The sequence below is a fragment of the Vicia villosa genome, linkage group LG2 (genome assembly GCF_029867415.1).
Source record: "Vicia villosa cultivar HV-30 ecotype Madison, WI linkage group LG2, Vvil1.0, whole genome shotgun sequence".
NCBI classification, from domain to species: Eukaryota; Viridiplantae; Streptophyta; class Magnoliopsida; order Fabales; family Fabaceae; genus Vicia; species Vicia villosa.
The window spans coordinates 205,383,833-205,409,174 of NC_081181.1; the positions used below are offsets into that span (position 1 = coordinate 205,383,833).

At 35.3% G+C, this 25,342-nt stretch overlaps 4 protein-coding genes across 4 annotated transcripts; 3 read left to right on the top strand and 1 right to left on the bottom strand.

Moving 5' to 3' along the window:
- Nucleotides 1-92: 92 nt before the first annotated feature.
- Nucleotides 93-959, top strand: LOC131651141 (uncharacterized). Its single transcript, XM_058920806.1, has one exon. The coding sequence runs from the start codon at nt 93-95 to the stop codon at nt 957-959; it is 867 nt and encodes a 288-aa protein (XP_058776789.1).
- A 2,942-nt stretch (nt 960-3,901) lies between these two features.
- On the top strand, nt 3,902-4,768 carry LOC131651142 (uncharacterized). Its single transcript, XM_058920807.1, has one exon. It carries the CDS (start codon nt 3,902-3,904, stop codon nt 4,766-4,768), a length of 867 nt encoding a protein of 288 aa, XP_058776790.1.
- Nucleotides 4,769-10,884: 6,116 nt separating this feature from the next.
- On the top strand, nt 10,885-13,732 carry LOC131648031 (probable NAD(P)H dehydrogenase (quinone) FQR1-like 1). The gene is made up of 4 exons (XM_058917828.1): nt 10,885-11,045; nt 11,786-11,879; nt 12,634-12,896; nt 13,223-13,732. Exons 1-4 carry the CDS (start codon nt 11,023-11,025, stop codon nt 13,452-13,454), a joined length of 612 nt encoding a protein of 203 aa, XP_058773811.1. The 5' UTR covers nt 10,885-11,022; the 3' UTR covers nt 13,455-13,732.
- Nucleotides 13,733-21,110: 7,378 nt separating this feature from the next.
- LOC131651143 (protein MAIN-LIKE 1-like) lies at nt 21,111-21,822 on the bottom strand. The gene is made up of 2 exons (XM_058920809.1): nt 21,265-21,822; nt 21,111-21,194 (listed from the first exon to the last, which is right to left on the bottom strand). The coding sequence occupies exons 1-2, from the start codon at nt 21,820-21,822 to the stop codon at nt 21,111-21,113; spliced, it is 642 nt and encodes a 213-aa protein (XP_058776792.1).
- Nucleotides 21,823-25,342: the final 3,520 nt, after the last annotated feature.

The window sequence follows — 25,342 nt, forward strand, 5'->3', positions numbered from 1 at the left end:
CGGGAACAAGGTTCAGTTAACACTAGTGAGATTGAGGCAGATACACAGCATTTTTTATCAGCAGGTCCTGGCAGCCAGGACTACCGGGACAAATGAAGATCCTGAGTTGGAATTGTCGGGGCTTGAGCAACCCGCGTGCAATTCCGAACCTGCGACAACTAGCTCAAAAACACCACCCTGATGTCTTTTTCCTTTCCGAGACGTTGGCAAAAAAGCAGAAACTTGAGAGTGTTCGTGTTTCTCTTAAATTTGACTCGTGCTTATCCATTGACGTCGTCGGGAGAAGTGGAGGTTTGGCGGTGTTATGGAAAGATTCTGTTAATTGTAGTATCGTGAACTTTTCTAGGAACTTTGTAAACTTGGTGATTCAAGACAATGATAAGGAAGAATGGAGACTCACTTGCTATTACGGTTATCTAGAACGACACAGAAGGAGGGAGGCGTGGGATATGTTAAGAGAAGTTCGCGACATGTCGACAACTCCTTGGTGTGTTATCGGCGATTTTAATGATCTTCTCTCGCATCAAGACAAGGTTGGTATCCACCCGCATCCAAATTGGTTGTGCGCCGGCTTTCGTGAAGCGGTGTCTGATTGCAATCTGTTAGACATCCCTATGGAAGGCCATCCTTTTACATGGATAAAAAGTCGAGGTACACCGCATGTTATTGAAGAAAGACTAGACCGTGTGCTTGTTACGCAAGAATGGATGGAATTTTTCCCTGCAGCAAAACTCAATAATTTGTTGGCTTCACACTCTGATCACAGCCCTATTTTATTACAGTGTGAACCACCTCAATTGAACCGCCATAAGTCATACTCCTTTAGGTTTGAAAATGCTTGGTTAAAAGATGATGAAATTCAAGAGATTGTTAGCAAAGGTTGGAATGCCGAGGAAGAAATGCATGTTACCCAACGCCTTAACAATTGTGCGTCGGAATATCTCGGTGGAACAAGATGAAATATCGGCAGCAGCATAACAACCTGTCCATCCACATGGCAGCCATGGAAGCTGCTCGTTTGTCGCATGATGGAAATGCGGCAGCGAGATTTATCGAGGCTCAAAGGGAGTATAACAAAATTCTCAATAGGGAGGAGATCTTTTGGAAGCAACGAGCCAAGATGCACTGGCTACAACATGGTGATTCTAATTCGAAGTTTTTCCATAGGTCCGGAATAGTTCGCAACAAAAGAAAGAAAATTGTATCACTGGTTGATGATACTGGTTTGGAGATTAAAGGGCAGGAGCAAATTTGTATGGTAGCCAAAAATTATTTTGAGAAGCTTTTTGAAACTCAGCAAGGGGAGTTTGATCCGGTTTTAAATTGTATCCAACCGGTTATTGTGCAAGAGGATAATATGAAGTTGCTGGCTCCTATAAAGAAAGAGGAACTCTACGAAGCTTTAATCCAAATGCACCCGGATAAATCCCCGGGACCTGACGGCTTTATTCCGGCATTTTATCAACACTTTTGGGAGCTTTGTGGGGATGACATTTATTCGGCAGCCTCTATGTGGTTGGAGAGGGGATTTTTTCCCGTGTTAGGAGTAAATTAATGGTAAATTCATGTGTTAATATAAGTGATTTCTTCTCTAAACTAATGCAAATTGTGATGAATCCATAGGTTTTTATGAAGAATTGAACTGAATAAGTTTAGTTCATGTATAAAGCAAATCGAATCACTTGTGGGTGTTATTGTTGCAGGTTTTGAGCTGAATTGGAACTTAAGAAGAACAAGAAGAGGAAAGGAAGCTGGAAGTCTCAAAGGCAAAGCAAAAAGATGAAGTTTGACAAGGGCGCGCCGCGATAGTTCTAGCCAGCGCCGCGCCAAAGTCTCTGTTTGTGATCGGGCCGCGCCAGTCCGATGCCGCGCCGCGGCCTCGGCGTTAAAAGCCCAAAACTTCTATTTAAAAGCCCTAGCTTCCAAGAGAAAGGGGATCCTGGGTGAGCGAAATTAGGAGAGCATTCTGAGTTTGCAGTCAAGAACAACAATTGAAGGCCAATTCTTTACCAATCGAAGACATTCCATTGATGAAGATGAATCCCTCCATTAATTCTTGTGTGTTCTTCATGTCTATGGAGAGCTAAATTCCTCTTGTTGAGTCTAAGGTAGTAGTTAACCTATGAATATACATTACCATTGATTAATCCCTGTGAACAATTGTTTGAATTTATTATCAATAAGAAACCTTGTTTTTAATTTACATCATTGTTGAATCTTTGATCGAAAGAAAGGATTTAACTTTTGCCCTAGGTTACTATATTGATTCAATTGCAATTTGCAGAGATGGAATTGTAATTGGGTTTTCATAATTATCGTTCTTAATTACTATTATCGTTATTGTGATTTGGAGAGATCGAATCTCATACCGGTAAAAGTTATCTAATTTGATTTGCAGACATGGAATCTTATTTGAGGATAAGTGAAGATAATGATTCAAAGGATTGTTCTATTGTGATTTAATTGATAATTGTATAGGATTAGGTTGATGAACCCTAAAGACTCAACATCTTTCTTTATTTGTTAACACAAAGTCCTTTACTCGCTTTTATTTTATTATTTGCTTTTGATATTACTATTAGTATAAAACAAACCAAACCAAATTTCTTAACTCAAAATAAACAACTATAGAACGGCAGTGATATTAACCAATCCCTGTGGATACGATATATTACAGAAAATATTTACCCACAAATACTTTCAACAAATTGGCGCCGTTGCCGGGGATAGGTGTCAATATTGCACGCATTGCAATAGTTCTTATTTTGAGTTTTAAGTTTTATTTTCTCTATTTGGTTGTTTCACGTGTTTGCTAGTTTTTGCAGAAGATTGTGTATGCGCAGCAAAGTTTCTAGCGATCAAATTCTTTTTGATCTCGAGATCGAAAGGACTGCTAGGAGGCTAAATAGCAAAGCACGAAGAAGAGCAAACATAGCAAAAGCAAGAGACAACGCAACCGCGACATCGTCACAACAACTTGAAACCATTGACGAATCGCAAGAAGGATTCTTCTTTCACGAACTATTCACGGAGGAAGAACCGGAAGTTTTTATACAACCTACTATTGTCAACATGGCTGCTAATGGTCCATGTGCTAATAGTCCAAGACTCAATCCTCAGTTCGCTAGAACTGCCGCCAACGGGCGACCGACAGAACTGAAGACCGGTATCATACAATTGATTTGTGCAAGTCCTTTCGCCGGATTGGACCATGAAGACCCGTACACGCATCTTACTCGATTCTATGAGTTAGCAGGTACTACGGGTGTCGCTCAAGCTGATGAGGAAGCATTATTCAAGAGGTTGTTCCCACACTCTTTGCTATCTAAGGCAAAAGATTGGTATCTGGATCAACCCGAAGCAGTGATGACTAATTGGAACACATTGGAAGAAAAATTTCTGGAAAGGTTTTACTCTCAAAACCGATTTTTTTTAGGATTTGATCAAACTTAAATTTGTATTAAGAGAGGGTATGTCATTTTTAGTTTTAAAAGGAAAAAGAGAGAGAGAGAGAGAGAGAGAGAGAGAGAGAGAGAGAGAGAGAGAGAGAGAGAGAGAGAGAGAGAGAGAGAGAGAGAGAGAGAGAGAGAGAGAGAGAGAGAGAATTGATTTCTTTCCGTTAAATGAAAGAAATACACACCTTAAACCCAAAACCTCATAAGTCCAAAACTAAACACAACATTCTGAAACCATCCTCAAGTAACCATAACAAGCCTATTACAGCTTCCATAACTGTTCCTTAACAACCCTCTCAGCTTGTTGTTAATGCAGACCATATTGATGAAGGGCCACTCGATCGTAAAAGGCGTCGGGAACAAGGTTCAGTTAACACTAGTGAGATTGAGGCAGATACACAACATTTTTTATCAGCAGGTCCTGGCAGCCAGGACTACCGGGACAAATGAAGATCCTGAGTTGGAATTGTCGGGGCTTGAGCAACCCGCGTGCAATTCCGAACCTGCGACAACTAGCTCAAAAACACCACCCTGATGTCTTTTTCCTTTCCGAGACGTTGGCAAAAAAGCAGAAACTTGAGAGTGTTCGTGTTTCTCTTAAATTTGACTCGTGCTTATCCATTGACGTCGTCGGGAGAAGTGGAGGTTTGGCGGTGTTATGGAAAGATTCTGTTAATTGTAGTATCGTGAACTTTTCTAGGAACTTTGTAAACTTGGTGATTCAAGACAATGATAAGGAAGAATGGAGACTCACTTGCTATTACGGTTATCTAGAACGACACAGAAGGAGGGAGGCGTGGGATATGTTAAGAGAAGTTCGCGACATGTCGACAACTCCTTGGTGTGTTATCGGCGATTTTAATGATCTTCTCTCGCATCAAGACAAGGTTGGTATCCACCCGCATCCAAATTGGTTGTGCGCCGGCTTTCGTGAAACGGTGTCTGATTGCAATCTGTTAGACATCCCTATGGAAGGCCATCCTTTTACATGGATAAAAAGTCGAGGTACACCGCATGTTATTGAAGAAAGACTAGACCGTGTGCTTGTTACGCAAGAATGGATGGAATTTTTCCCTGCAGCAAAACTCAATAATTTGTTGGCTTCACACTCTGGTCACAGCCCTATTTTATTACAGTGTGAACCACCTCAATTGAACCGCCATAAGTCATACTCCTTTAGGTTTGAAAATGCTTGGTTAAAAGATGATGAAATTCAAGAGATTGTTAGCAAAGGTTGGAATGCCGAGGAAGAAATGCATGTTACCCAACGCCTTAACAATTGTGCGTCGGAATATCTCGGTGGAACAAGATGAAATATCGGCAGCAGCATAACAACCTGTCCATCCACATGGCAGCCATGGAAGCTGCTCGTTTGTCGCATGATGGAAATGCGGCAGCGAGATTTATCGAGGCTCAAAGGGAGTATAACAAAATTCTCAATAGGGAGGAGATCTTTTGGAAGCAACGAGCCAAGATGCACTGGCTACAACATGGTGATTCTAATTCGAAGTTTTTCCATAGGTCCGGAATAGTTCGCAACAAAAGAAAGAAAATTGTATCACTGGTTGATGATACTGGTTTGGAGATTAAAGGGCAGGAGCAAATTTGTATGGTAGCCAAAAATTATTTTGAGAAGCTTTTTGAAACTCAGCAAGGGGAGTTTGATCCGGTTTTAAATTGTATCCAACCGGTTATTGTGCAAGAGGATAATATGAAGTTGCTGGCTCCTATAAAGAAAGAGGAACTCTACGAAGCTTTAATCCAAATGCACCCGGATAAATCCCCGGGACCTGACGGCTTTAATCCGGCATTTTATCAACACTTTTGGGAGCTTTGTGGGGATGACATTTATTCGGCAGCCTCTATGTGGTTGGAGAGGGGATTTTTTCCCGCTGAGCTTAATGAAACTAATATATGTCTCATCCCTAAGTGTGCTAACCCGAGATACATGAAGGAGCTCCGACCCATATCTCTTTGCAATGTTGTTTACAAAATAATATCCAAGATGCTCGCGAATCGATTGAAACTTGTGCTGAATAAGTGTGTAGTGGAGGAACAATCAGCGTTTATTGAAGGGAGGTCCATTCTTGATAATGCTATGGTGGCTACGGAAATTATTCATGCTTTAAAAAGGAAGACCCGTGGTACCACCGCTCATCTGGCCCTAAAAATCGATATCAGTAAAGCCTATGATAGAGTGGATTGGGGCTTTCTGCATGGTATTCTTCGTCGTATGGGCTTTGATGAGAATTGGATACATTGGCCTATGATGTGTGTGACATCGGTGCACTATTATGTTCTTGTTAACTCCGATAGAGTTGGACCAATTATTCCAGGAAGAGGGTTGAGACAAGGAGACCCTTTATCACCCTACCTTTTCATTCTTGTATCTGAAGGTCTCTCGACTCTTATCAAAAGCGCCGTCTCCCGAGGCGACATCCATGGTGCACAAATCTGCAGGGGGGGCACCTAGTGTGTCCCACTTGCTTTTTGCTGACGACTGTTTTCTGTTTTGCAGGGCTAATATTGTGGAGGCAACAAATCTTATGGAGATTCTTAATATTTATGCAACGGCAACAGGTCAGGAAATTAACCTGGCAAAGTCTGAGGTGTTCTTTAGTCGTAATATTAGTGCTCCGGCTCAAGACGATTTAGCCCATTTGATGGGGGTGAGACGGGTCTTGGGTACAGGAAAGTATTTGGGGTTACCTTCTATGATTGGAAGAAGCAAGAAGGCGGTGTTCTCTTTTATTGAGGATAGGATTTGGAAACGAATCAATTCTTGGAGTGGTAGATCTCTATCTAAAGCTGGTAAAAAGGTTATGATCAAGTCGGTCCTCCAATCAATAACGACATATATTATGAGCGTTTATTTGATTCTGGATGGGGTGGTGAATGATATTGAAAAAATGCTTAATTCTTTTTGGTGGGGTGGTGGTGGAAACAACAAGGGCATAAGGTGGTTGGCGTGGGATCGTATGACCTCCTCGAAGAGTGAAGGAGAACTGGGCTTTAGAGATTTCAAATCCTTTAATATGGCCATGGTAGCAAAACAGGGTTGGAGTATATTGTCAAGACCACACTCCCTAGTAGCTAGAATTTTCAAAGCAAGGTACTTCCCTCGCTCTTCCTATCTTGATTCCGTTATTGGTAATAATCTGAGTTTTGTTTGGCGTAGTTTGTGGAAAGCTAAGACGGTTCTTAAGTATGGTAGTAGGTGGAGTATTGGAGATGGTAGTAACATCAAGGTTATGTTTGATCCGTGGCTTCGAGAGAAAGGTAGCCGCTTCATCATTGGTCCGCAAGTCCAAGGTGCTTATGAACTCTATGTTAAAGATCTTTTGCTCCCCAACATCAAGCAATGGAATGTAGGCAAGATTACTCAAGTATTTGATACCGAAGGTGCTGCCAGTATTCTTAGAGTTCCTCTAATGGATGATGTGAGGGAGGATCGGTTGATTTGGCAAGAGGAGCAAAATGGTGAATATAGTGTGAAATCGGGTTATAAGCTTTGGAAAGGGATGCAAAGTAGTAATCGGTATCATGGTGTAAAAGGTAATTGGAATAACATTTGGAGTATTTATGCTCCTCCTAGAGCTAAATATCTTTTATGGAGGATTTGTCGGGGCTGCCTCCCGACGCGTTTACAACTTCAGTACCGTCATGTACAATGTCCGTCTGTGTGTCCTTGGTGCGATTTAGACGACGAGGATGAGTGGCATGCTTTTTTCGGATGTGTTTCCATTATCCATAGTTGGCGGGCAGCAGGTTTGTCTTCTATTATAGAACCGAGGTTGCATACTTTCTATGATGCTAAATCACTTATTTTTGATGTTTGTAGTCGAGAGGACCGTAGAGATGCGGGTCGTTTTGCAGTTTTGCTCGAGACTCTTTCGCGAAGCAGAAATAAAGTGGTATGGGAAGATACCCGGGATGATGCTTTGAAGATCGGGTTGCAAGCATACCACAATTGGTATGACTGGTTTTTAGCTAGAGATGATCATCATTTGAGAGTTGTTAATAATATCTCAACTCGCTGGATTCCTCCTTCGGAAAACCATCTGAAATGTAATGTGGACGCAGGGTTCAATAATGTGTGTGGGACAACTAATAGAGGGTGGTGTTTTAGGGACCATTTGGGAAGATTTATTTCAGCAGGTGTGTCCTGGGATGTGGGTATTCTATCTGTCATCGAAGCTGAAGCTACTGCTGTTAAGGAAGCAATCCAGAATGCCATTTCTCTCCAGCTTTCCCACGTCATTTTTGAAAGTGATTGTCAGTATGTTACTCAGGCTATTCATATGTCTCATGTTGGTAATTCGGAATTTATTTTTATTATTAAGACTATTCAGAATCTGTTACTTTTGTTTCCGAACTTTGAGGTAAAGTTCATTAAGCGCCAAGCAAATTCGGTTGCCCATACGTTAGCCAAGGCGGCCAATTCTTGATTTAGGCGTAGCTTTTTCAGTAATGTACCTCCTTGTATTGAATTTGATTTGAGTAATGATATCAGTTAAGTTTGTTTTTGTAAAAAAAAAAAAAAGTATTTTTGACAAGGATATCCAGTCATATGATTCTCATTGGTTCAAGTCGATAATAGGATAACACTTTTGTAATAAAGACGTATGATTTTTGGTCAGCATGCACCATATAATACGTCATTTAAATTCCCTTTGTCTAAGCCAAACACCAAATTATAGAAAAGTCAAATGACATCAACATGATCAAACCTTATTCAACACCTATAGTTTCCATCATTTTTATGACAAAATCATTTTTATGACCCCAATAATAACACTTAATACATGATTACGTTTTGCATTTAACCTACCAGCAAACAAATCAACGGCTTGATCTCATAAACAACATATTAATTATTGGCCTACATTACTCATTGGTTTTCCTAATTCAAATACAAGTTTTTAAAATCTCATGATTATAGCTCTTATAATAATGGCTCTCATCACTTCTTTTTTACATTTATGTTTGACAAAGTAGTTTTTCTTTACAAAATAACATTATTAGCTTTATAGTCTTGTTGATGAATGCTCTTAAGATACTCTTAAAAAAAGTTCAAACGGAAAAGTTATTTATTTAAAATGTTAAATTTTTTTATTACATCAATTTAAATTCTTTTTTATCTCCATACAATTTAATAATAATAATTATTAAAATCTCGCACTTACTCTTTAAAGTTCAGAATTCGAACTTTAATAATATATTTAATATATCAATGTCAATTTTTGTTGGTTGAATTAGAATTGAAGTACCACTTATATAAATTCTTATTAATATATATCTTTGAAGAGTGATTTAAGTCACTTATCAACAATTTTATTAGTTTTTCTATAGCTTTCATTAAAAAAGTTTAAATTTAAGTTATATTTTAATTTATTTTAGTTTAAAATTTAATAACAATTTTGACTTTTCGATTTTATCTATTTACAAAATAATTTTTTATTTTAAATTTAAATAATTTTGTTATTTTAAAAAATTGCACTGCAAATTAATGACATATCTATTTTTTAAAGACATATAATTTTTATATTTTATCTTTAAAATTTTTCAAAGGTTTTTTTCTCTCATGTTTTTGCATTGAAAATTCAAGACATGTCAATTTTTTTAATGATGTATAATTTATACTTTTTATTTTCTAAATTCTATAAAAAAAATTCTACAATGACTTTTAATGTTTCACAAATGACACATCATTTAAAAATAGATACATCATCAATTTTATGTGTAAAAATATATTTAAAAAATCAAAATAGTTTGAATTTAAAATATAAATACTATTTTCATGAATAAAATAAAATAGATTGAAGAAAATTATAATAAAATATTATTTTCAAATTTTTTTTATATTACATTTAAAGTTTTAACTAATTTAAGTAGCATTATTTAAACATTGGAAAAGTTTTGATTCATATTAAAATGAGTGTTCATTTTGATGAGTCATCATGAAAAGAAGCATTCACATAAGTCAAACACTTATCTAAAAGTTCAAAGATTCACCCAAATAATTAAAAGAGACACCACATATTCATCCAAAATCTTAAAGTGATTCGTGTAAGAATCATTTCACTTATAAAATGCTCAACCTTCATTTTTTCAAGCTGTGTGAAACTTACAACGCACATTTGTTTCTCAACATTCTCCCCCTCAAGTGTGAGTTCATCCATTATATTACCCTCAAGTAGAAGCTCTTTCGTCCACATACTTGTACCGGCGTTTGCAATCACCCTTACTTGTCATGGGTGCTACAACAGGACGCGATGTCTGACTAACACCATGTCAGGAAAACTTTTGTTACAATGAGTCAGTCTTTTACTCAAACCATCGACTCTGATACCACTGATGAGTCATCATGAGGGAGGAGCATTCACATTGGGTCAAACACTCACCTAAAGGTCAAAGACTCACTCAAACAATTGAGAGAGACACCTCATATTCACCCAAAACCTTAAAGTTATGAGTGAGTATGTGGTGTGTCTCTCACAAATGTATGTTGCTAAAAAAAAGAAATGCCCCAAAGTTATAAAAAAAATCCTCCATCATGTTGTCTCCTGTGAATTATTCTAACTTCTAATAGTGGTATTAGAGCCTTTGGTTCGAGTGAAGAGACCAGTTTACTTATATCAAAATTTCCTATTATGTAAGAGGTGGTCCGTTGAAAGATGTCAACGACGGTACAAGTGTATGTGATAAAAAAGAGCTTTCGCTTAAGTTCCGCGTTGGTTAAAAAAGTTGAGACTTTAGCATTTAGAAGTGAGAAAACTCACACACCTATTACGTTAAAGATTTTGAATGGGTATGTAGTGTGTCCCTTGTAAAATGAGTTGCTCATAAAAACAAAACCCCAACATTTTAGTGTTTTTTCATACAAATTAAAATGCAATAAAATAACTAAAAGAAAAATTGCAATTTTTATTAAACTAATTTTATCATTTATCGACGAGTTCCATCATTTATTAATGGAAAGTAAAATAATAATTTGAAAATAATATAATAATAATAATTAAAGGATAAAATTAAAAAAAATAAAAATAATAAAAATGTATAAATTTAATTTGTGTTTTAAGGCGCATATTAAAAATACTTAAAACTGTTCAAAAATTGTACATTCTTGATTCAACTATTCAAAAATTGTTCTAAGGCGCATATTAAATATTTCCAAAAATTGTACATTCTTGATTCAACTATTAAAAAATTTAAATACTTACTTTTAATACAACTTTTATAAAAAGTGTTCCGCAAAAATTGACTGCAGCAAGCACATGAAGACCATAATGATGATGAAGAGCGTGACACCATCCTATCATCATCAACAATCATACTCTTAACAACGGTGTCGTTTCATTCAAGTTACAAAATAATTAAACTAATTAACCACTAATTAAATATGATTAGTATTTAGCAAGCTAAGCTAATTAATCCAATTTCAAATTAGTACAAAACCATAATCATAATCACGCGTATATATAGCAGTATCCCCTACCATTTCTCAATTGCAAAATTCGAATCACAGAGAAAAAGAGAAAGAAAGAGACTTTTGAAGAATTCATCAATGGCAGTCAAACTTTACATCGTGTAGGTTTCTTTACACTCTCTTTATCTTCTTTGTTAATCTCTGATTTGTTCTTTTCTTTGTTTGATTCTTGAATTTCAATTCAGTTAAGATCTTGGACTGTTTCGATTTTCTTTGATCTTTTGGTGTGTTTGGCTTGTTCTGCATTTTGTTTGGTTCTATTTGGAACTATCCTCTGCCACAAAAAGCATGATTGTGTGGGTTAATTTATAAACTATGAGCTCATATTTGGGAATGTGATGATTGATGATTATTGAATTTGCAATTTTACACTAAATCTGCATTTGTTGATCATTTTTGTTTGGTTCAGATCATCAAGATTATAATCTCAGAAAATTGATCTTGATCTTTCAATTATATGTATGTTTAGTTCAGCCATGAAATTTTTGTTAAAATGTTCTATTGAGTTTTGATCTATTTGGATAAATAACTTATTTGCAGCTTATAGTTTAAGTGCTTATCAAAATATGCATTGGTGATTAAGCTTGCATAAGCCATTTTTAAAGCAAAAGATAAAATAAATTTAAATTGTTTTTATGTATGATATAAGTTGTTTTCATTAGCTATCACTATCTTGAAGAATTTGTAAAAATAAGTTGTTGTCATAAGCTGTTTTGATTAAGTTGAACAAAGAGTGTCACAAAACTTATGCCGTAGATAGACTCGAATAAGTCCACCCAAACAGGCCCTTTGTCTAATTTCTGAGTACCCTTACTTAGTACGATATTTTTTGTTTTGACAGGTACTACTCCATGTATGGACATGTGGAGAAACTAGCAGAAGAGATAAAGAAAGGAGCTGCTTCTGTGGAAGGTGTTGAGCCCAAACTGTGGCAGGCATGTTTTTGTTTTCTACAAAATTTACATTTCCTTGGCGCATTACATAGTTTGATGTCATAAAATTTAGCAACATCAGTCCTTGAGCTAAGGCTCGTCGTTCATAGAGAATTAGAGATACATAAATCGGTTAATAAAGTGAAAGAATTGCTTGCCTAACACTGATTAAACAACTATTTAAGGTCAATAACTGGTTTTGAATTAAATGTTATTGCTCCTGTCATACAACTATTACATGGTTAGTTAAATGTTCTGTTGGCCAAGTTCGTTTGTTGTGATCATGGCTTTGTTTGGATAAACAACTAAGTTAAACACTTATAGCAGAAATGCTTATCATATAAGCCTTTTCCATAGCTAAAGATAAAATAAAGTCTAATTGTTTTTATATAAATAACTTTTTAAAGCTATTTAGGTGAGTTTATGGAATAAGTTGAAACCAACATTTAAACATTTGTTATAAATTGTTTCTATAAGCTCTCTCAAACAATCTCATAAGTGTTCATGTCACTATTTTAGCTCGAATAAGCCATCCAAACAGACCCCGTATCATATGCCTATGAGCTTTAAGATAATTCTCTTTTTAACTTCTCAATGCCAATTTTATTTCAAAGCTTTCTATATAATTGCGAAATGAAGGATGTTCTCTTGCCTTTTATGTCCGATTAGTTCTTCTATTTTCTGTAATATACCAAATTCAATCTTGCTAAATTTGAGAAGGAATGCTAATAGCAAACTTTACTTAATCTGTGAACAGGTACCTGAGATACTGCCAGAGGATGTGCTTGGTAAGATGAGTGCACCACCCAAGAGCGATGTACCAATCATCACCCCAAACGAACTCGCTGAGGCTGATGGGTTTGTGTTTGGCTTCCCAACAAGATTTGGAATGATGGCTGCTCAATTCAAAGCTTTTCTAGACGCTACTGGTGGTTTATGGAGAACACAACAGCTCGCAGGCAAGCCTGCCGGACTCTTCTACAGCACCGGTTCTCAAGGTGGAGGCCAAGAAACAACAGCGTAAGAGCATCTGTCTCATTATTTGGTTTCTAAGATCCTACATGATTAAACAACTTATATAAATGTATATATAATAGTAATAGCTTATAATCCATACCATAAGATAAAATATAATCAAACTGTTTTCATATACATTTATCAGCTGTTGTCATAAGCTATCCTGAAATATTTATTGAAATAAGTTGAAAACATTTTATATACATGTCATCACATATTTCAATAAGCTCTTACAAGTACTTATATCAGTAATCCAAACAGACCCTTACAACATTACTTTGATAACAAATAGTGATGTTTTACAATTTGTGGAATCCTATATGTTACAGGCTTACTGCTATTACTCAGCTGGTTCATCATGGAATGATATTTGTTCCAATTGGTTATACGTTTGGAGCCGGCATGTTCGAGATGGAGAAAGTGAAAGGTGGAAGTCCATATGGTGCAGGAACATATGCCGGCGACGGCTCAAGGCAGCCGAGTGAACTTGAATTGGAGCAAGCATTCCATCAAGGGAAATACCTTGCCACCATCACAAAGAAACTCAAGGAAGCTGCATAATGTTGATTTCATATATAGATAATATACTACATATTAAACTACATCAAAATATTTGCTTGAAAACCGTTACCTTTTACCATTTTTTAGACATGGAATATTTTTTTCTTCTCCCATTTTTCAGAAAGTATTTGTATGTGTGTTACAGGATGTTTCAATTTGTTGAATGGTAAAAGTTTGTTTGTCTTGTTTGTTCTTGTTAGGCTGGGAAAATACTTGCTCCCTTCTTCTGTATTCCATCTATAAAACGTTAATTTCAATATTAATAATAATTGTTTTTAGTTTTTTTTTTTTTTGACAAAGAATAATTGTTTTTAGTTAGTTTGGGTTAGTATTGTTTATTTTTCTGTTTTGTGTTTTGGTCCTTTTGGGCATTATGTTTTTTTACCTTCTTGTATAGGGTGGTTTTCAATTTACTCCCTACATTTTTTGTGGCTCTTCAAAAATCTCATTTCACTACGAGAAATTGAATAGATTGCGATCACAGCTTCTTCAACTTTGTCAAGCCTCCTTGATTACGACGGGACAATCAACGTAAGAGAAGGTACGAGATTGCGAGGGAAATAAGGCGAGTAAAATGGGAAGGATATTGGAGGATGGGGTGTCTAACGGGCATGTCGGGACAATCAATGTAAGAGAGGGTACGAGATTGCGAGGGAAATGAGGTGAGGGAAATGAGGTGAATGAGGTGAGTAAAATGGGAAGGATGTTGGAGGATGGGTTGCCAAACGGGCATGTCGGCACTGTTTAGCCCCGTTCTGAAAATGGGAAGGATGTTGGAGGATGGGTTGCCAAATGGGCATGTCGGCACTGTTTAGCCCCGTTCTGCAAAAGTCTTCGAAAAATGGGGCGGAGCGGAGCCAATATATTTGAGAGCGCAAGTCTGAAATTTTGTCCTACCCAATAAAAAAGAGAGGGCGGAGAAGGGAAAGTCCATGGACATTAAACTTTTCAGGCTTAAAAATAATAAAATTGTATGGAAAAACCCTGTAAAAAGATAGAGTGGATGATAGATACATTAAAGGAAGCAGGTCTAAAATCTTGACCCATACCATAAAAAATGCGGGCAAAACGGACATACCCGACAAACCGAACCTTTTTGCCACCCCAAGTTGTAGGTGTGGTTTCAATTTCAATAAGATTCGTCCCAGTTCTTCAATTTTGAATTCCATTCTTATTTTTACCTAAAATCTTTTTTAACGAAAAAATATATATTATATATAAGAAAAGAAATGACAACTAAAAGACCCACTAAAGTACAAAAACTAACTCTATTTGAAGTCATAAGATGTACCAATTTGATATCACTAAAAACAATCAATAAAAAATTATAACCAATACCAAAAGAGAAACCTCAAATGGAAAAATAGATAAAATTAGAGAAACCTCAAATGCAGAAATATGTTGGAACAAAAGGACCTCAAATGTAGAAATATGTTGCAACAAAAGGATTTTCAAGAAAGATGAGAGAGGAAGAATAAGAGAGAAAAGAGAAAAATTGTATTTGAAAATTTATTATTTCTGTTAAGTGTGTAGTTATATATGAAACTATACAAATCATGCCTATTTATAAGCTATCAATGTCCAAACTCAAACTTACAACCCAAGCCTAATTACAAGTTATATTTTGACTTCGACACAACAATTAAATATTATATGCGACCATGTCGAGTACAACTGACTGCTACTACTTCGACTCAGTCGAATACTAACTTTTGACAAAACATCAAATTACAACGTCTAATACACCACCTAATTCATGTTTTCAAGATTTCTCATCATAATATTTTTCTTCAACTCGTTAAATCAAACTTTCTTCAAAGGTTTGGTGAGTATATCAGCTAGTTGAAATTTTGACTTGCAATGCTAAGTTCAAGCTTTCCTTTATTCACTTGATCCCTAAGAAAATGATACCTTTTATCTATGTGTATACTTCGACCATGACACATAGGATGATTTGTTAGGTCGATAGATGACTTGTTAGCCACGAACAACTTCATTTTCTTAGGTTTCATAATCTTAAGCTCTTCGAGCAACATCTCTATTCATGCTGCTTGACATGATGCATATGATGCAACCACGTACTCAACTTCACATAATGATAAAGACACAATGTTTTGCTTCCTTTAGCTCCAAGATATTGGAGCGCTTTCGATCATTAATATGTACAATGCTTTGTTTGTATAGTGTTTCACTTACAAACTCATCATTAGTAACCTTCGTCAACATTGCTCCAATTTCCAATGGTGTTGAAGCTCCGTTAAGGTTGCTCATCTTGAACCTCTTCAAGATGTCTTGGGAATACTTATTCTGGTGTAAGAACACTCCTTCACTTGTGTCATTGAACTTCATCCCTAAAAAACATGACAAGTTTCCTAAGTCAGACATTTCAAACTCTTGCATCAACTTTGACTTGAATTTTCTTATCTCAGCTTCATTTGCACTAGTAATCAGCAAATCATCTACATACAGCCATAAAATGATTCAAATAAACCCTGTCAGCATCATTAACATATACTCCATGTTCAGAGACACATTTTGTAAGACTTGCTTCGATCAGGAAGCCATTTTTTCTCTTATTCCAAGTCCATGGGGCCTGCTTTCAAGTGAAATAGACTCTTCCTCAATCTACACACCTTTAACTCTTGCCCTTTAATTTCAAATCCTGGTGATTGATTGACATATACTTTTTCTTCCAAAGGTCCATTATGAAATGATGATTTTACATCCAACTAATGTATCTTCCACACTCTGTATGCTACTATCGCCAACACAATCCTGATTGTCTCCAACCTTGCAATAGGTGTGTAGACTTCATTGAAAACAATACCCGGTTTTTGCTGAAAACCTCTCGTCACTAGTATTTCCTTATGCTTGGAAATTTCAGCGTTTAGCATTCGTTTCAACTTGTAAGCCCACTTCACATCAATTGGCTTCATGTTAGCTCTTTCAACAAGTTCTCATGTCTTGTTCTTCTTGATTGCCCTGAGTTCTTATTTAATGGCTTCACACTAATTTGAATCATTAATGGCTTAATCTAAATTAATTAGTTCTGATTTAGCCATCATCATCTCTCATATCCAGCTAGCCTTGTCAACTCAGTTATCATTCTAATGGATCTTATGACATTCTGCTCATGTGGTTCTTTCTTTCGATTAGTTGTGACTTCATTTTGTTGGTCTTTTTCAAACATAATTGTGATTGTATCTGACTCTTGTCAAACTGGCCCATGACTCCAATCCCACCCTTTGCTTTCGTCTACCAGAACATTTCTATTGATCACTAGCTTAACATCATCTGACGAATACAACTTGTATGCACCAGTCGAATGATAACCTATGAACACCATGGTCTGAATTCAGTCATCTAGCTTCATCCTCAACTATTTAGGCATGCCTGAAACACATTGATCCATAAATTCTAGGATAACTAACATTTGGTGTATGTCCTTCAAGCCTCATAAGGTGTCTTCTCGACTATCTTCTTCGTTGGAAATCTGTTTGGAATGTATACTATTATCAAAGCTGCTTCATCCAAAAATATATTTGGCATATTTTAATCTTTCAACATGCTCCTTATCATATTCAATATACTTTTAATCTTTTTTTTTCCAGCTATACCTTTGTGCTGAGGTGTATAGGGTGTAATAACCTCATGCTTTATACCTTCCTACTTGCAAAATCAGGAAAATTCTCGAGAAGTGTATTCACCATCACCATTAGTTCTTAATTTCTTGAACTTGCGTCCACTTTATTTCTCGATGTAAAATTTAAACTTCTTGAACTGTGTGAATACCTTACTCTTACTTTCAATAGGGTAAATCCACATATATTTGGTGAATTCATCTATGAAAGTTAGGAAATAGCAGTTACCTCTATTAGACCTTACTTCAAAAGGTCCATACACATCATAGTGAACTAGCTCCACCTTTTTCTTCGACCTCATAGGAAAGTCATGCATGAATGATTTCCTTGCCTGCTTTTCTTTGGTACATTCCTAACACTCCTGACTTGGTTCCTTCACCTGAGGTAAGCTATACACCATCTTCTTCCGGTTGAACATTCCTATTATTATGAATTTTAGATGTTCATACATCTGATGTCGTAGCTAATTCTTGTCTTCTTCTACAGTTTAAGAAAGACATTTCTGATCAACTGTGTTGATCTCTACCTTGAAGGTTTTGCTGTCTGCCAACGGTGCCTTCAGAATCAACCTCTCACCACCATCATAACCTTCATATGATACTTTTCAAGCTTCAGGTTGCATCCTTTGGCAAATAACTGACCTATGCTTATATAGTTCCTTGTCATAGAATGTACATACAACACGTCAGTGATGCTGGACCTTCGACCATCCTTAATTATGCTTCCTTTTTACCAATACACCACAAATATGCTTCCTTTTCAACCTCATGGGATGTGCGTGCCATCTCCAAACTTTATCACCTTTTTAACTGACTCATCTCAATTTATGAACCCGTTTTATTACTAGTCATGTCAACTTTCTTCTCATAATACTTGTTGCCAATTTCTTTCTTGGTAGAATCAAAGTGATTCTTTGACTTCTCATCATTAGAAAGATTCTTACCCTGCTTCACCTTCTCTTTTCCATATTTCTTGGTGAATCTTACTTATAGTGCTTATTCAACCACCTACTCCTTTTGTGAGTTTCTCTGCTTCACCGTCATATCATGAGCTTCTGGTGAAGATTGAAGTTCTTCCAATTTCTTCTCAGCTAGGTTTTTGGACTCTTTAATGGACACAAAAATATAATCAAAATTTGCAATCAAATATCTCAACACTTTCTCAATCTTCTATAAATCGTTGATTGACTCACCACACGCCTTCATCTGGTTCGTTCAAACCACCACACATGAAAAGTATTCTAAGACAAATTCATATTCCTTCATTTGAGTCATCTCAATTTTCTTTCTTAATGTCTGTAACTTCACCCTTTTTAGTTTTTCATCTCCGTCGTACAAGTTCTTTAACTTGTCCCATACTCATTTAGCCTTTTCTTCTTCAATAATCTTCTCGAATATGTTAGGATTCACACATTAGTGAATCAAGAATAGAGCTTTTCCATATTTCTTCCTTTTACCCTTGTGCCTAACATTATGTTCATCATCCGCATTCGCTTCCAATTCCGGTACTCCATCTTTCACGATTTCATACACATCTTGAAATTTGAAAATGACCTTCATATGCGCAACCCACCTCACGTAGTTCTCACCTTTGAAGACCGGTAGATTCACTAGAAATTGTGTTGATGTTGTTGTTATTTTTTCCATTACAGATTCTCACTAAATCGCAACTTAGGGTCTATGATACCAATTTTTGGGGACAAAAGGGTTTTCAAGAAAGATGAGATAAGAATAAGGGAGAAAACTGTATTTGAAATTTTTTTATTTATGTTAAGTGTTTAGTTATGTATGAAACTATACAAGTCATGCCTATTTATAGGCTATCAATGCCCATACCTAAACTTACAACCCAAGCCCAATTAAAATTTATATTTTGGCTTCGACACAACAGCTAAATATTGTATTCAACCCCGTCGAATAGAACTGACTCCTACTACTTTAACTAGCTACTTCGACACAATCAAATACTATTTTTTTTACAAGGTGGTGTATTCGCCCGGTCAGAGAAATCATGGCTAATGATTTTTCATCTCTTTTTTGATCATCATTGTAAACCTACTATGAGTAAGAATAGCTAAATTATCTTTTGTTGGTGTATATGAAATTATTCAAATACTCAGGTATTCATCTTGACCGTGGTGTTACATATGTCCTACTTATTCATTAATATTGGTGTGTATCCTTGTTCTTAATGATTTTTATAACCTAACTAATTATAACTTGATATATGGTTTTGAATTGATATTGAGAAATAATTTTCATAACTAGATATATGATTTTTATTGATTAAATACTAAACTTTAGAGGGAGATTTAAGTTTAACATTCACATACATCGTTGACACTTAATGTTATCGCATTTGTTAACTGATTGAGATCGTAGTTAGGCAATACGATTAATTTCACATTGTTGTTTAGACATAGACAACATAAGCATAGCGATATGTGATTATATTAATCGTTGACTAGAATGTGTATAATTAATCACGATAATACATGAGGATATGATAACAAACTCTAAACTCAACAATCTCATCTCATTTGTTAACGTTATTTTTACTTACATCCGTTTAATATAGTTATATAAACAAACATCTTTTAAAACACAAATTCTATAATCATAAAGATTATCGAAAGGCTTTAATATCACACCAATTCTTGTAAATATAATAACACTTATTTTTGTTGTACTATTCAACAAGAGACTGTTGTGGTTCAATGTTAGTCTTTGTGACTTACCAATAACTCATTTTCTCTTGGTGAAAGGATGCCAAAAGAGAAGCTTGTGAAAAAGATTTTGAGATCTCTACCAAAGATGTTTGACATGAAAGTTACTTCCATTGAGAAAGCACAAGATGTCTCCACAATAAAAGTTGATGAATTGTTTGGATCCAAGCTAGATGTTCTAATTTTTTTGAGAAAACAAAGAAAAGGCTACAAAGCCAACTTTTTGGAAGATGATTATACGACGAAGGAAGTGAATTCGATTATACAAGGTGTGTTGTGCCATTTATTACTCGCATCAAATGGATTTCTAACACTAAGTTATGTAGTACTAATGTATTTTCTAATGATAATGGGAATATAAGTGATAAAGAAGAGCTATTTGACAATGGCATTGTTGAATTCTATAAAACTTTTTATTTGTAGTGGATTGAATAATCCCAAGTGATTGATAAGCAGAAGAAAAGAATTGAAACTCTTCTTCAAGAAATTTTAGGTATACCGTAAATTTCACAAATTTTAGGTATACCGTAAATTTCACAATTTCTGATGAGTACCAGAAATTTCGAATTAAGTAAAATTTTTGGTAAGTTTCAAATTTTGGTTTTTCCAATGGTTGAGATTTTGCCGACACTTTTGGAGGATTTTGATTGCACCGACACATTTATGTGGTATAGAATGCACCACCATTTATATAAATAGGGTTGTTAGGGTTATTGGTTAACATATCTCAACAAAATACCTCTTCCTAAGTATTTGATTAAAGTTTTTGTGATTTTCAATGGCCGCAAGCCTGCTGTTCACACCAATATTCCAGATGACGCCGAATCCTTTGCCACCTTGAAAGAACCGTTGAACAATTTGCTGCATGATTCTGATAACAGAAGGGTGACAAAGATCGAGTTCCGAGAGGATGGATTGATACAGATGGAAGGGTGAAATATAACTTAATCGAGTTGAAGAATGATAAATATGTGAAGGCCATGTGGAAATCATTTCGTCGTAGGCTAACTAAAGGTCTGATAGAATTGGATGCGCATATCCAAGGATCTGTGGACGATATAATGAAGTGTTTGGAACGTCCAGAGTCATCTGTTAGTGCCTAGGTTTTCATGTTTTGAAGTTCTGTCTATGTTTCTTATTTTTCATCTGATGTTTGTTAACTATGTTTGTTTGTTAAGGACGATGTGCAAAGTGAGCTGTATAAGATGTTCATATGACATCATCCAGCGTCAGAGCATCCATCCTATGCCTGTACTCCATCAACTCACCTGGAACGGCCTGTTTGGCCTTTTACCTCCTCACATATGGGTCAGCAGCCGCATAACGATGGATTTTCCGATCACAGATATGAGGGAAGTGCTCGTAGATCCAACACTGCATAAATAAAATTAATCAAGCCCATGTAAATTATATTGAACACAAACAACCATGTAAAAAAATATACTTGTAACAAGCTCAGGTAACCAGCAAGTTGTCTGGTGTCAAGATGAGATGCATAATCAAGCGTTGTGTACATCATCGTCAATGTCGCCACTCCCCAAGCCCAACATGGGGGGTCAAGATCGCTGAATAGAGAAACATAACGGACATCTATATAAACTCTAGACTTGTCTGCAAAGAGAGTACATGCCACTAGATGTAGCATGTACGCCCTAGCGGCAGCCTGGTACCTCCCTGCATCCGCAAGCTCTTGATAAACCTTTCTCAACCAAGACATCCTAAGGTGAAAGCCCCGAGTCTCACAAAACTCAGTAAGGACAGCCACCACGTCAACGTCCAAGGCATCCACAACCATCCGTACCGGCGTCGCCTGGTCCCGATGAATTGGTGTAAAAAACGTACCAGCAATCGGAAGGTGAAATAGGGAATGCACATCATCCAAAGCCACCGTCATCTCCCCGAATGGAAGATGGAAGGATGATGTCTCCGAGTGCCACCTATCAACAAAAGCTGATAATAGAGAAGCATCCAGCATCGTCAGGGAGCATCCAGCAAAGTCCATCATATGGAAATCAGCAACTATCCGTCTCACCTACTCAGGCATCGGTCTCTCGGGGAAGTTCTTCAACTTCGACCTGTGAGAAGCGGCCTTCAAAACTGGACGCTCCTGTGACAAAAAAATGCAATTAAAAAACATTAATAAAAACATTAGTATAATTAAAAATATAAGCACTTAAGCAATGTTACATACCTCACCCAGCCATATCCTATAAGCGACATGGTCAACATATCTTGTCAAAACGGACCTGTCAGAAGGTCCTTCTGGAAAATCTCCATCTGTGTATACAGATGGCTTCATAGATGCACCGGTGGTGGTGTCTGTATCCTGCACCACCTGCTCCTCAGTAACCCCCTCCTCAACCACAGCCACTGGCTCCTCAACTCTAGGCACATGGGCCTCAGCAACACGAACCGACTCCCCAACCTTAGCAACCCTCTCCCGAGCAACATCCATCGGCTCCTCAACAATAGGAACCAACTCCCCAACCTCAGCAACCTCATCCTGAACCACCTGCTCATCCACAGCAGTGGATGCTCTACCACCCCAGCGGTGAGGTGCGCGGAACCCCTTCCCCGCCTGCTTAGCTCTCAGTTTCCGGTTAGAACCGATCGGAGGAATGCGTCCAGCACGTAACATAGAGGTACCAGCCTCATCAGCAACCATCCGATCAAGAGCAACTGCTCTATCAATGGCCCGTCTTGCAACAGTACCATCTGTGTCTCTAGTCCTCACTGAAAAAATAAAAAATATAAGAAAAATAGCATTTTTTTTAAAATAGAAATACCAGAAATTTCAAAATTTCTGGTATGGAAATGTGTACCGGCAATTTCAAAATTTCTGGTATTTTTATAACTTTATAAGGATATCGGAAATTGTGAAATTTCCAGTACAAAATACCGGATATTTTAAAAATTCCAGTAGAAGATACCGGAAATTCTCGGTAGAAAATACCGAAAATTTCACAAAATCAACCGAAAAACTTACTTGTTTTTGCCAAATTTCCGGTATCGCTAAAAAATTTGAAATATGCGGTGTCTTACGTAGATTTGCTAAAATGTGATAATGAAAATTCGTTAGACATATTTACGTCATTTCATAACTTTGGAAGTGACAGGAATAATTTAGAGGGTGACATGTAGATTTCTCCGACTTGACCTGTGCATTCTTGCATGAAAAAATGGCAACATGACACATTTTAAATGACCTGACATACAATTTAGAATGATCCAACACTCATAAAATGGTAAGATAACCCCTTAAAAACTCTAGTTTCCACTTCATAATTGATAATGTGTACCTAGTTAATCCATTTGGATAAATTTATATCACTAGGATGTATTTTGAGCAATTTAAAATACTTTACCTTCCAAAAAAAAATTCTAAGAATTTAAGAAATGGACCAAGACGGATTGATTTTAAAATGAGGAGACCAATTTCATGAACAGATAAAAATAGAAGAATTAAAATTTTCATTAAATTTTATTATTAGTTACTAATATTTCTGTTAAATATAATTTATATAATTAAAAAAAGTTGTAATAAATTCATTACAATTTTTTTTGTTCAAAACAAGACAAATGACGTTGTTACTATCCTTGAGACTTTTTTGTATTGGCATAATTAATATTAATAATGAAACAAATAAGTTTTACCCAAAATAACTAAAAAAATAAATTTTATTTATATTTATTTCATACATTTTTATTACTAATATGATTATTGTATAATTTGTATAATATCAATAATAACAACTAATTTTAGTTGGAGAATGAAAAAGTATGGCACACAGTAAAGATTTAATGCATTAACAACTTACATGAAAATATAAAAGTGCGCATATATTAAGTATGCTTATGTGTTTGTTGAAACAGCCAAATACTTCTATATAGAAAGAAAAAAAAATAGCATGTGAATATGAATATAAATACTACATATGAGATTAAATTCAAAAGGCAATCACATTAAATTGTTGACAATGTTTTTTAACTACTCCCTCCGTCTCATCAATGATGTTTTTTTTTTTTAGATTTTCACATTTTTAAAGAAAATAATTAATTATGTTGATTTCAATGATAAAATGAGTTTTATTTACTAAAATAACCTTATTAACAATAGGTACTGAAGTACTTAAATGAATTAATATACAATTAATAAGCGTAAGTTAATGGAAAAAAGTAATAAATATTGATATTCTAAATGGATAGATAATTTGAGACAAATAAAAATTAAAAAGAGATACCTATTGTCATACGGATGGAATATATTTTTATTGTTTTGCTAAATTTAAAAGGCAAAAATCAAAGAGTTTTGAAAAGTTCAATGGAACAAACATTCCCTTTTAAAAACGTCTTTTTTAGTTTTCAGAAAATTTAAATTCAATTAATTGTTTGACAATCTATTATTTTAAAACATGTTTTTTCATTTTATTATTGGTTTTAGTAAAATAATTTAAACATATTTTGGTCCTTATTTTTTAAGTTTAATTTTTAAAAAGTTAGAGAAAAACAATAAAAGATATCAATTATGTTACCTTGAACGATTTTTAAAATATAAGAAATTGATGATCTGAACATTTTTGTTGAATGTTATACTAAACAAGTATGTATGGCTTATCATTATTTCAAAATTTTCAATCTAAAACTAATAATGATGATAATAATTTAGAATACACCTTTTTTTTAATAATTACAAATATTTTTATTACAAATATACAAAAAATACATTTACCTCTACATTAATATGATTATTCGCATACATATACACTAGTCATTTGAACTCTCTCTTAACTAAAAATGTCATATATAATTTATTTATTTTTGAATTTATAATATCAAAAGATATCCATCGATCTGCTTCAGTGTTAATTGCTTTTAATCAGTTGAAATATGCTTCTGTCAGAATCTGTGTTGGGATTATTTGGTTAGCTACAAATTGGAACTTGCAGTTAATGCCTAATTCTACTCTTTTTAAAGAGAACATTTTTAGTTTCGACATTGTCTTTCTTCTCTTATTGTGTCAAGATAAGAGATTAAGATTCTTGTTTGTTAAGGTTTCGAGTACCCCTTGTATTCGTTTTTTCTTATTATAACATTATTGCTTATAAAAAAAATATGAAAGTGATAAAAATGAAAACGTAAGTAACTACAACTACAAAAAGAATGTAGATTGATACATCAGATATTTTTTTATTTTTGATAAAAAAAATATTTTCTTAGAAATTTGTAAAAATTAAAATACTCAATCAATGGTTCAGAAAAGCATGAGACCCTTACTTTATTATTTGTAAACTAAGAAAAACAAACTATTTAAAAGGTTTGAGATTTTTTTAATAAAACATGACATTTTTACGAAAATTAAATTAGTAAATTAATATAACTTAGAAAAACTTAAAATAAGAAAATAAATTGTTATTATTTGTAGTGATATAATTTAGAGACCTCAAGGGCAAGGAAAAAAGCATATTCCTGACCTTTTGTCCTCCCTGAAAATCTTTGCATTGTTTCGAGCGCCCTTGTCCAAA

Excerpts from the sequence above, each read along its gene's own strand:
- LOC131651141 (XM_058920806.1), top strand. The coding sequence starts at position 93 with ATGAAGATCCTGAGTTGGAATTGTCGGGGCTTGAGCAACCCGCGTGCA.
- LOC131651142 (XM_058920807.1), top strand. The coding sequence starts at position 3,902 with ATGAAGATCCTGAGTTGGAATTGTCGGGGCTTGAGCAACCCGCGTGCA.
- LOC131648031 (XM_058917828.1), top strand. The coding sequence starts at position 11,023 with ATGGCAGTCAAACTTTACATCGT. Across the intron at positions 11,046-11,785 it reads GCAGTCAAACTTTACATCGT|GTACTACTCCATGTATGGAC; the intron begins GTAGGTTTCTTT and ends TTGTTTTGACAG. Across the intron at positions 12,897-13,222 it reads GGAGGCCAAGAAACAACAGC|GCTTACTGCTATTACTCAGC; the intron begins GTAAGAGCATCT and ends TATATGTTACAG.
- LOC131651143 (XM_058920809.1), bottom strand. The coding sequence starts at position 21,822 with ATGGACTTTGCTGGATGCTCCCTGACGATGCTGGATGCTTCTCTATTA. Across the intron at positions 21,195-21,264 it reads GTTACCTGAGCTTGTTACAA|TGTTGGATCTACGAGCACTT; the intron begins GTATATTTTTTT and ends TTATTTATGCAG.